At 34.0% G+C, this 12,488-nt stretch overlaps 1 protein-coding gene across 3 annotated transcripts; it reads right to left on the reverse strand.

Moving 5' to 3' along the window:
• Nucleotides 1–551: 551 nt before the first annotated feature.
• On the reverse strand, nucleotides 552–11,811 carry Sgo1 (shugoshin 1). Of its 3 annotated transcripts, none has more exons than XM_026395928.2 (7): nucleotides 11,670–11,811; nucleotides 11,393–11,586; nucleotides 7,303–7,379; nucleotides 4,938–4,996; nucleotides 4,148–4,196; nucleotides 860–1,051; nucleotides 552–648 (listed from the first exon to the last, which is right to left on the reverse strand). In XM_026395928.2, exons 1-7 carry the CDS (start codon nucleotides 11,809–11,811, stop codon nucleotides 552–554), a joined length of 810 nt encoding a protein of 269 aa, XP_026251713.1. The 3 variants fall into 3 exon arrangements, with proteins under 3 accessions (XP_026251713.1, XP_026251712.1, XP_026251714.1); XM_026395927.2 differs by having other exon boundaries at nucleotides 860–1,049; nucleotides 3,381–4,196; XM_026395929.2 differs by lacking the exon at nucleotides 4,148–4,196 and having other exon boundaries at nucleotides 860–1,049.
• Between the last annotated feature and the right edge of the window lie 677 nt (nucleotides 11,812–12,488).

The following is a 12,488-nucleotide window of genomic DNA, read 5'->3' on the forward strand; positions in this document are numbered from 1 at the left end:
GTCTACGGAGGCATCACTTTGAATAGCACACACTTAAGGTTCATTATCAGACATTTAATACATGAGCCTGAACAACCACAAATTCTCTAATCATGACCCATATGTATTTTATGTGAAGAACCTAAGTACAACAGTGTTAAAAGGGGCCCACAAACAACAGGGTGTTTATCTTAATGTGAATGTGAAGGATTTATTTAACTCCAAAAATTAAGGATTTTCAAAAGGTCTTACCTTGCCTTAAAAAATTGTTCATTTTAGTATTCCCTGCTTTACAGGAAAAATAAAGATGCCAGAAAATTAAAATAATTTGAATAATCAGTAATTTCAAGATGTTGGTACCAGATTCATTTTAAGTAAAATTAAGGAGTTTAGGCAACTTAAGAAATCTAAACAATTATGAAGTGCAATTTTGAAGAAATTATTATAATCTAGAGTCCCGTGAAGAGAATATTCTATGGGAATAATTCCATACATTTGTGTACAGTTTTAACAGATTGTCTACTGGAGCAATAGAAAAGGGTGAGATAAATTGCATTTGCTTATTACTGATATTATTTTTTTTTAGAACATCTCACGTCCTTCTTCTGCTTGTAAATAGGAGAATTCAAAAAATGTAAATCTGTAAAAGGGTCCCCTCTTCTTAGTTTCCTGTAGAGGTAAAGAAAAATCTTAAGCAAAATTATAAGTATCCCTTAATCTTCAGTACAAAATTATTATAAAAATGTCACTTTTAATGTTCCTACTTCAGTTTTTTTTAAATCACATTTTTATATTTCAAATAAGACTCATCTTGAACAAAGATCCCTAACTTCACTCCTCCCACATTTACCACCACAAATGGGTTCCCACAAATACTTACGAAGCAAGTGTTGGCTCCTTATAGTTAATGTGGGTTGTGCACCTACGCTTGGGCAGAGATACTGCTGGACTTTCTGTGTTCTTTTTTGGAGAAAGAGAATATTTCTTTGTTTTCACTACAGAAGACATGGGAGTATTGGTGATATCCTTTAGGCTACAGCAAGGTGACTGGTGAGTCTCAGATGGCACACCTATAAGAACAACTGTTAAATTTAAAATGATTCCAAGAGAAAAAAAAAAATCACTGGAATAAAATTGTACTTAATTATATATATTAACTGTACACAAAATCTGGTATTTTATAATATGGATTTTTAAAACTTTTAACTATTCTTTTTCTTTCAAGCCAGGTAATATTGAAATGTTAAATATGGTAGATATAATAGGGCATTTTACTAAAATTTAACATTCTTCTGTGATATCTTACTTGTAATGAGTTAATTATGAAATTTCATTTTAGTCACATCTTGCTGTTTAGAATCAGTAAGGCCTTTACCTTTGGCAGTACCAAAGTTCATCATTAAGTAGCTTCCTGTAGTCTTATAAAGTCCTTAAATTCATTCTAGTGAATAAAGAGAATTCTAAATCACAGCCTCTGTGAAATCCAAGATAAAATATGTTCCATCTAGTAAAGATAATAAAAAGTTACCAGTGTTTTTCCTATCAAAAACACACAAGTTATTCTACTTGGGACTGAGCACGCAGTGAGGACACTGCAAGACAATCTTTTAAAATAACTTCAAAAAGCAAATTGGAGCTGGATATGATGGCACATGCCTGTAATCCCAGTGAATTGGGAGTCTGAGGCACAAGAATTGAAAATTACAGGTCAACCCCAGTAATTTAGTGAGGCTTTAAGTAATTTAGTGAGACACTATCTCAAAAAACAAAAAGGGATGTGGCTCAGTGGTAAAGTACTCCAGGTTCAATTCTCAGTACCAAAAAAAAAAAAAAAAAAAAAGCAAACTGTATCTGAAGAATAACAAAATTATAACCGAAGTGGTTTTATAGTAAGCAGTCATATACTGAAGGATTCTATGGATTTCAAACTTTGTCACCCCACAAACATTTTGAAAAATGTAATTAAGCAATAATATCTGATGAGTTTTCTATTCTGAAATATAATACTTTTCAAACTTTAATGTATTTATGAATTCATAGGGGAGATGCAAATTCTAATATGAGGTATGGGAGAGAGAGAGAGAAAAAGAGAGAGAGAGAATTTTTAATATTTATTTTTTAGTTCTCAGTGGACACAACATCTTTGTTTGTATGTGGTGCTGAGGATCGAACCTGGGCCGTACGCATGCCAGGGGAGCACGCTACCACTTGAGCCACATCCCCAGCCCATGATTTGGCATTTTTAAAGTTAACACGTAATGCTGATGCTAGTAGTCTGGGGACCAAACTATTTTGTGTCCATTTTTTTTCTTTTCAAAATGCACTATTTATATTTTCAAAGGTATACCAAGATAGCTACAATAATTATTACCATTTTGCCAATCTTGTGTGTTTGTGTGTATTACTGAGGAGTGAACCTAAAAGCATTCTACCTCTGAGGTACATCCCAGGCCTTTTTATTTTGAGACAGGGTCTTGCTAAATTGCTAAGGCTGGACTTGAACTTGCAATTCTCTTGCCTCAGACTCCAAATAGCTGGGATTATTACTGGCATGTGCCATTGTGTCTGGTTGTTTGATTTATTCCATCATTACAGCAGATCTTTAAAAGACATTTACAAGCTACCAGTGCCTAGTTGACAGGAAAGTTAATTCTTTTTTAGGCTTTGGCTCCTTATAAACAAACAATCATGGTGACTCAGTTGTTTTGAGGACCAAATGAAATAATGTACCAATATTTTGAGAATGATAACAACTCTAGTGTATATGTTAGTTCTACCACAATAAAATTTCCGATGAGCATCTGTGGGCAGGTGCAATCTGTATTACCAATATCCGAACTATGACTACTTTTGAGCTAATAAAAGCAAGATTTTCTGAGCCAGTTTTTCAGTTGTCTTACAAAAGAATACAATGCCTGTCAATTGAGGAAAACATTTCTTGGTCTCATTAACTAGAAATTTATTTTAAATCATGGTTCCTGTCAGATTAAATATAAAGCCAAGTCATTAAGATGACAAATCACTAGATTCAAGTTTGATTTCATTTCCAAGAGGATGTTTCACATGAGTTTATAAAAGATCTTTTCATTTACTCTAATCTCACAAAAAATCACCTCATCTCTTTGGGTGGCCTCATTCACTGAAAATAAAAATGCTGTCTCCATGACAAGTAATAATTATTGTTAAAGATTTAAAGTTTACTTGAAGTAGTGAGAGCAATAACTGTGATTTCCACTCCCTTTCTCCCCCAATTTAATCCAACTGTAACTTCCCTCAGAGAGACAGATGGTAAGTCTCTAACCTCCCCCAGAGACACAGATGGTAAGTATAAGTACATAAGCATCAGGAGTGATCATGTATCATAAACATTAAAAATGCAAGCAAACAAGTAGATCACTTACTTGGAGGAGTTTGTGTTGGCTTAGAATCCTCTCTCTCTCTTTCATCTGCATACTGCAGTGTTCTTTTAGATCGAGGCCTAGTGACTGGTCTTCCACCTGAGCTGGTGGCAAGATTTTGAGTGTACTTGTGAGAGGGCAGATAGAGGTCATCAAAATCATCTTCAGAACTGCTTGATTCACAGATGCTCCCTTCAGACTTATGGTCGTTTTCCTCTCTATTAGAATCAGCACTTGTTTTTTGTCGGAAAGGAGTGAGATGAATACGCTCTTCTAAATTAAAATTGTAAGCATCACTGGAACTGACAGATTTATCCAATTTACTGTTGGAAACATTTGTTTTATTTTCACTTTTGTTTCTTTTATGCTTTGATGTAGATTTTGATTTTTTACTTCTGTTAGCTTTTCTTTTCTCTTCTCTTTTTCTTCCTTTTGCATCTTTACATTTACTTTTAGTTTGTTCAGATTTAGATTCTAAAATAATTTCCTTTGTTTTAGTAAATTTTCTTGGGTGAATGAGCTTTGGTGATAAATTAATTTGGTCCTTGTTCCACTGAAAAACATTTTGTTCTACATTTTCAGGTACGTGTATGTTTACTCCTGGGTCTACATATTCAGTTCTTTCCAATTCATAAGGCTGCCTTGCTAAATGACTGGTTTCAAAGTCATTCCAAGTATTGAACAGACTTATATCATTAAAATCTTTCTTTAAACGGCGATGGAAAGATATTGTTCTAGGTAATACATCATCAGTAGACTTAGCTTCATCTGAATCAAGGTCACATCCCAGTGTGTCTTGAGTAGTAGTAGATATTTGTTCTGAGAATTTAAAAAATTAATGAGAAAAATAACAATTATTTTTCAGAATTTGTCAAAAATTTTAGAATTTAAAGTTTCAGAAGAGGCATCCTATAGTTTTCTTATTTACTATAAGTACATAAAAATTTGGAAAACAATTTCACCATCTATTTGCTTATCAATGATCAATAGCTTATATTTGATCTGTGAAAGACTCTTACTCTATATTTATAGGTAACATAGGATATTTATATAGTTTTGCTTATTGCAACACTATCCCTTCTTCAAAGGTTAGTACAAGTAGATAAGACTGATATTTGAGAACTGGGACACATCAACTTAAAAGTAGCAAGAAGGGCATGGCTTTGGAGCTCAGCCTTGAGTTTAAACCCTACCTCTTATCATCAGGATTAGTGCTTGTGAGATGCTTTACTTGAGTCTATATAAAATGGGATTGACTGTGTCTATAGTCCCAGGCTGCTCTTAGAGTTATGACAATGTATATAAAAATGCCTAATACAGACCTAAACACATAGTAAGTAGGGCTTGGTAAAATGCAGTTATAGTTGTAACTAAGAATTCTGATTACAGATTTGGCACAGTAGATGGATGTACATAAACCTATATTATTCTATGTAAAATAAACAGATTTGTTTTGAGCAGAATTGCAGATAAACAGATTTAAAAAGTAAAAACAAAAAATTATGTTACTTATTCTCAATGATCTTGCCCTTAATATTTTTAGATTTTTACTTAAATTACCTTCTATTTGCAATGATTCTCTGTGTCTTGGAAGGTCAGTTTCTTCAAGAGGAACTCGCCTTAGAAAATACCAATGAAAAATGTAAATTTATTTAGCAATTGTATAATAGAAATAAATTTTAATACTTTTCTAAATTATAAGAGTTTTTTCTTTTAGTACCACTTCATAATTCCATTACAAATCAATACATCTGGTTCTGTATCAAAGGAAATCAAAAAAGTTTATGCTGATTACATGAAGACTGATTTGTTAGGATTGACATTCGACTCCCAGTGGAAAAACTAACATCAAGTTAGATTGCTCTGCCTGAAAACATGCTATAACTCAATTTCATTTAACTGAAGAAAAAGGCAATTCAAGTTGACATGTTTTTAAAAATGCAATTTGGTCACTAAACTCTTAGAAGACTGCTTTATCATTAGCAGAGCTATGAGATGTGAGATAATGTATGTTTTTATGGTGTCAACCATTGAACTCTTCTGAGTTGTTTAACATTTCACTTTAGTTAAAACTCTCGTTCTTTGGTTCACGAAACAATTTTCTTTATGCTCAAAATCTTTTTTCATTATAATTACAATTTTTATTCTTGATTCTTTGTACAGAGATTTCTACCCTATATATGAACAATTAAATAGAAGTTTAGAAGCTTTGGTAACCAATAAAAAAATTTGATTTATCTCATCTTACTTTTGTCCATAACATGTTTTGTCAGATCTTAAAGTTAAAACAGCTTAAAAACTAATACTGATGGCTGGGGATGGAGTTCAGTGGTAGAGCCCTGGCTTACTTTGCTTAAGGCCCTGGGTTAGATCCCCAGCAACACACACACACACACACACACACACCCCAAAACAACAACAAAAAAACAAAAACAAAAAAACTCCCAAAACACCAAAACAAAACTATCAATGATTAATCATCAATGGATCATAATGGGACAGACTTGAAAGTGATATAAGGGAGCTGTCAGTGGTAGTAATTCTCACCTTGGGAAAAGTTATGTTTCCCTGGGGATATTTAGCAATATCTGAAATTATTTTTTACTTTTTACAATGGGGGGATGGGGTTGCTGAGGACATTGTGTGGATAGAGGCCCAAAATGCTACATTCTGTAGTCCATAGCCTTCAACAACACAGAAGTATTTGGCTTAGGGCTGGGGATGTGGCTCAAGTGGTAGCGCGCTTGCCTGGCATGCGTGCGGCCCGGGTTCGATCCTCAGCACCACATACAAACAACCATGTTGTGTCCGCCAAAAACTGAAAAATAAATATTAAATAATTCTCTCTCTCTCTCTTTCTTAAAAAAAAAAAAAAAAAGTATTTGGCTTAAAATGTCAACAGTATCAAGATTAAGAAACCTTGTGCTAAAATGAGGGAAACACTCTGTATCTTAAGTAGGTTTTCTTTCCCCCCTATACTGGGGATTGAACCCAGGGCACTCTGCCACTGAGCTACATTCTAGTCCTTTTTATTTTTTGAGAGAGGGTAAATTGCTAAATTGAAGAGGCTGGCCTTGAACTTGCAATCCTCCTGTTTCTGCCTTCCAAGTGGCTGGGATTATAGACATGTGTCAGCATGCTGGATTCAGGTTTTGATTTTACAGTGGATACAATAGTCAAACTCATTGAACTATGTAATTAAGATCTGTCGGGCTGGGGATGTGGCTCAGGCGGTAGCGCGCTCGCCTGGCATGCGTGCGGCCCGGGTTCGATCCTCAGCACCACATACCAACAAAGATGTTGTGTCCGCCGAGAACTAAAAAATAAATATTAAAAAAAAAAAAATTCTCTCTCTCTCTCTCCTCTCTCTTAAAAAAAAAAAAAAGATCTGTCCATTTTACTATATGATTAAATTTCAATAATTCATAAGCATGCATAAAGTATCCTTGATCTAAGAGAAGGAGAAGAGGGTATATAGGATCTGATGGAAAAAAAGAAATCGGATCAGTGAGATGGTGTGACAATGATGTTAACTATGATATTTTATTATATATATTTTTCCTAAACCAGACTATTTTTAGGACTGGTAAAATATTCTCATTTTAATTACAAATATTCTCAGAATAAAAACCTGATGCAGGGAAAAATATGACTGAAGGAAATATTTTAAAAGTTCTTGTGAAGCTTCTTTATTTCTAGAAATAACTACATATAAGACAAAGAAAGCTCTAATTTGGCTATATATAATAGAATCTTCACATTAAATTTTCTTAAATATATTCTTAGTATGAGAGAGCATTAGACTCCAAATATGAGTCAATATCAAACCAATTTTTGTTTTTGTAAATAAATCACAAAATTAAATCTACACTGGTATTGATACTCATAATAATAATAATATCATTACCCTGGTAATGATACTAACGGTGAATCCTTCACAAATAAATCGCTGGTGTTGTCATCCCTATTGGAGTCCATTTCAGAGGAACGTATTTCCTGGTTCTGTTAATGCATAAAGCAAAGGAAAACACTGTTAAAATTGACATATTTATAAAAAGTGTTCATTTATTCAACAGTATACACTTATTGACAGTTTACTATGGTGTCATGTACTTTTAGGAATTGAGACTATGCCAACTAAATGATCAAATTCTACCCTATTAAAGCTTACATTCTATAGTAGGAAGAGAAAAAGAAAGAAAAAAAAAAAGAAAGATACATAGATCATTTTAGATAGTGCTAAGTGCTATGAAGGAAATTCCAGAATGAAGTGACAGGCAGTAATGAAAATTAAATTAAGACAAAGTGAATTTGACCAACATGTGAAGACAGGAAAGGAATTAGCTATTGAAATAACAGGAAAACAAGAAGGAAAAAAGCAGTGGAAAGAGCAAATATAAAAGTCATAATGTTGCTGTGTTTTAGAAAAATAGTTCAATGTGGCTAGAACATAGTCATTGAGAACAGTAGGTGGTGTACATGGGAAAGCCAGATAACATAGGGCATTGGGAGCCATAGTTTGAAATTCAGTCTAAGTGTGATAGGAAGTGATTTAAATATTAAGCAGGGAAATAAAATGATAAGCTTTAAAAAGATCATTGATGTACACTTGTAATTCTAGTGATTTGGGAGGCCCAGGTAAGAGGACTCCATGTTTAAGGCCAGGCTGGACAAGTTAGTGAGATTCAGGATCAAATGAAATAAAAAAGAGCTGGGAATGTAGTTCAGAGATAGGAAACTCCCCTTTACTTGAAAACGATCATGTCTTAGGTTTCTTGGCATCATATTCCCTTATGTATGTATGTATTTATTTATTTTTTACATTCCTGATTGTTCCATGTCAGTCTCCTCTGTGTGGCAAAATGCAGAGGTCTTAATAGTTCAAGGAGAGTAAAGTAATGATTGTACAATCCCCATTACTAGGGAGAAAAAAAGCCAGGGATGCAGCTCAGTGGTAGAGTGCTTGCCTAGCATGTGTGAGGCTCTGGGTTCAATCCCTGGTACTGCAACCAAACCAAACCAAACCTAACCAAACCATTAGTCTGACTCACTGTGTGAAGCATGGATTAAAAGGGGCCAAAGGTTGAAAGAGTTTGGTGGTGAATCCCACTGGAAGGTTCTGAGATAATAAATCATGCATAAAGATTGAATAGGGATATAGGTGAGGGCAGGTAGAAGGAAGCTCTTATGGTTTTGGCCTGATCAAAGAAGTAAGCTATTTTACAGAGATGAGCAAGAATTATTGAGGGAGATGGAAGCATACAATAAATCTGGGAGAGGGAAAGCAAAGAGTTGTGCTTTGTCGAAAGCATGTTTTGAGATTCTAAACTTTGAAGTGGAGATATCTAGTAGCTGTGTATGTGTGTGTGTATGTGTTTTTAGGTCTTGAGCCATGAATTTGAAAGTCACCAGCAGATAGACAATATATAAAGCTATGGAAAGGATGAGTCAAGTCTAGACAATTGCATTTAAACATAAAGCATCAGCCAGTAAAGGAGATTGACATGCAACAGTCAGAAAGGCAACAAGAAACCTAGTGGAGGATAATGTCAAGGAATCTAAGAACAACAAACTTTTCAAGTAAAGAACCACCTATGTTGCATATGATCGCTAGGTCAAGAAACAGAAGTGACCACTGAACTGGTTAAAGTGGAAGTTTTGGTCATCTTGATACAGAGCAAAAATAGAATAGTAGGAATAGGGGCCAGATAAAAGTGGTCTGAAATGTGAATGGAAGGTGAGGAATTTAAGGCAGTGGATGTATTTTTTTTTTTTTTTTCTGGAAAAATTCTGCTGGGAAGGGAAGTAGAGACATGAGGAGGGAGAGAGATAGGTGACCAGGAGAGGTTTCATTTATTTTCCTTTTCCTCTAAAGACAAGAAATACTAAAGCACCTTTGTATGATGGCTAGATTGATCCAGTGGAGGCGGAACATGGGGAGGAAAGACCAAATTTCCAGGAGCACAGTCCTAAACAAGGGGGGAAGAATGGAATTGAGGCATTAGGCTTGGCTTTTAATTAGAGTCCCAGTCTGATTCCTAAGATATCATTCTAATTTAATTCAATTCAATTGATTTTTAAAATGTGATGAACATATATTGACTTTTTACTTAAAAGGCTAAAACTATTCATTAGAAATTAATCCTTGTGAAAAATTTTCAATTTAATATCAAATAAATAATGTTTGAAAACAGTATTATTAATCAATGTAAATAAAGGAGAAAGGAATATTTAACTATACAGTAATATTAAGAAGATACATTATAAAACTTAGGAACAAAAGACTTGGAAATTTTTGTAGACTAACTACTTACAGGCAATTTTAAGTATTTTAAGTTTTTCTGTAACTGCTAAATTGACTTAAACACTGAAACACAAGTACGGATTGATGTTGAGAATGAGTGACAACATGTAATAAGTATATGATGGAAAATAAGCTTGGATATTTTAAATGCTAAGAATCCATCTGCTTAGCAACTAACAACACATTTTAATGGTCAAAAATCATTGATAAATGTTAAAGGGCCTAAAAATGACAGAATTCTCTCTCCACTGTTTTTGCAATGATGTCACTGAGTATTCATTTTGTACTATTTCTGTGTGATTTCAGCAAAAACTTTGGAAAGGGAGGAGGAAGATTCATATGCCTTTAGGGGAATTTTTTTTCCCCTATTAGTTGACTAAAAAAGGAAAAGAAAAGAAAATTTTAAGATTATATCCTGAAGGAAAAACTTTTTAAAAAATAGAATCTATCTCTACACAAAAGTGAAGAAATCATGTCTAATCCTTTAATTTTTTTTTTTTTTAGTTACAGATACCTTTATCTATTTATTTATTTATTTATTTTAATGTGGTGCTGAGGATTGAACCCAGTGCCTCAAATGTGCTAGGTGAACGCTCTACCACTGAGCCAGAACCTCAGTCCCATATCTAATCTTTATAGAGGCAATTTTCAACATTTATATGTATATTTCACATACATGTATATATATATGTATATATTTACACATGTGTCTATGTCATATGTATTAAAATAAGGAATCATTCACTAACTTCTTCTATCAACTGAGTGGTGATTTTAATTCTTTTTCTCAAATCGTGACCCCTATAGTCTTAACTCAACCACTGTAGTCTGACTTTCTTATCTGGCCCAAGTGCCAATGTGGCTGTCTTCACTCAAACAGCAAATAGACAGCCACTGGAAAGAAAGTAAACCGACCTGTTAACACTTGACACTCACCACTGCTTTTCTCATTCTCTGCCTCATGTAATTTGCCTGGCAGTGGCTTCTGGACAAAGGGAAGGAGAAACTGGCTCATCATTATTCTTCTCAGGATTATCATACAATGAGACACAAAGAATATCCTAAAGCAAACTTTGTCCATGTCTATTATATTTTGGCTGGCAGAACCATATTTGAGTCCCTTCTTTACAACCTTGGACACAAACAGAATCAGATTAAAAATTTGCTCAGCAAAATATTCAGGATTTTTCTTGTCTAAGTGTTAAGGATACTCTTCCTTATTTAGCCAACTAGTAGGTTGAAAATGAGTCTCCAAAAAGCATTTAAATACTCCCCATGCCCTAAATAAAGGCGATTCTTATAAAACCCCACCAGATGGCAAAACTACATAGGAAAGATAAAACTCAAGTTAGCACTGATTTAAACTTTTGGACTAGTCCACTCAACTAGCACACTTTAGCCTTTAGCTTAGTTGCCCTTTTATTCACTTAGTTGAATATTGGAAGGGGACCAACAGTGTAAAGGCTAAATTATACCTTCTGCAAGTTGCCTTGCTACCTGTTTCAAAACCAAGTTAGATAGGTACAACCTTCAATCACCTGTATGACTGAAGCTTTCTTAACTGGCCATACATAATACCTGTGCTGGAGCATGGAAAAGAAACAATTCACTAATAACAGAGATATCTGTAATTAATTTAAATAATAAACTGATCTAAACAAATTATTCATGTTTTCCCCCCTAAGAAATTCAGCCTTTGTAATAAAAATACCTGAGCAGCTTTTGTTTGTTGTGAAGCAAGTTTTTCTTTCAATGCATATAACTGACATGCAAGGTAGTAACACTCTCTTCTCAGCTGCAGGATGATATCTTGGGCTTCCCTCACTTTGGATTTTTCATTTTCCAAAGCTAAAACTAACATTTTGTTGTTTTGTTGGGTACTTTTCAGCAGTGTAGAAGTGAAGTCTAAAAGAGGATAAAATAAATATATCAGTTATTAAATCTAAACTTTAAAAGTGGTGTAAAAGGATGACATAAAAATCTCTTACTGAGTACTTGGCCCGGTGCAGCTATGAAGGATTTGCGTTTGCCAAGCTCTGTCAAGTTTTTATTCCTTTTCTCTTTCATTCGCTTCTTTATGTCTTCAAGACTATCTTGAAAGGATTTTTTCTGGCACCTTTCCTTAGCCATCTTTTGCCTAAAAATTTAAAACAATAAAAAATATGTAATTTTTCCCAGAGACAATAGTATCAATTATAAAATTTAAAACTGAAAATACAGGTTGTTCATAAGTAAGGGATTAAGTAGAGATTTAACTGTAGAATTAGCTCAAAGTAGGTAGCTGGTTAACCCGATTATAACATAGATTTTACAGCTTTAAAATCTCATTAATGCAAGGTGCTATGGCCAATGCCTGTAATTCCAGCTGTTCATGAGGCTGAGGCATGGGTGATTATGAGTTGAAGGCCAGCCTGGGCAACATATAAGCATTCTCCTATCAAAACACAAACTAAAAAATCAGATGTTAGAATCATCTTCATTATATGCACATAAAACTTTATAAAATCTCAATATTTTTGACATAATTCTTTCCTCTTCAGCCACTTTATATGAAAGCTTTATTGAATATTGATTTCCAATCCAAAGATTCCATAATATTACTTATTCATTCTTGCCCAGGCTGGCCTCAATCTTATATTCTCCTGCTTAGCCTCCTCTCCAGTCGCTGGGATTACAGGTGTGTACCACTGTGTCTGACCCAACTTACTCATTCTTTACCAGATAATCATTGGAGACTTATTATATTATATGCACTATGTGAAATGCTTAAATAATATTTTGTTGGGTTTTCTTTTCTTTTTTTACTT

This window comes from Urocitellus parryii, chromosome 3 (assembly GCF_045843805.1).
Source record: "Urocitellus parryii isolate mUroPar1 chromosome 3, mUroPar1.hap1, whole genome shotgun sequence".
Lineage (NCBI taxonomy): Eukaryota > Metazoa > Chordata > Mammalia > Rodentia > Sciuridae > Urocitellus > Urocitellus parryii.

What these genes read in the sequence shown, in the direction of transcription:
- Sgo1 (XM_026395927.2), bottom strand. Translation starts at nt 11,811, where the DNA reads ATGGCTAAGGAAAGGTGCCAGAAAAAATCCTTTCAAGATAGTCTTGAA. An exon ending in AACAAACAAAAGCTGCTCAG is followed by an intron (nt 7,380 to 11,392) that starts GTATTTTTATTA and finishes ATGCATTAACAG; the next exon opens with AACCAGGAAATACGTTCCTC. An exon ending in AAGGAGCCAACACTTGCTTC is followed by an intron (nt 649 to 859) that starts GTAAGTATTTGT and finishes TTACCTCTACAG; the next exon opens with GAAACTAAGAAGAGGGGACC.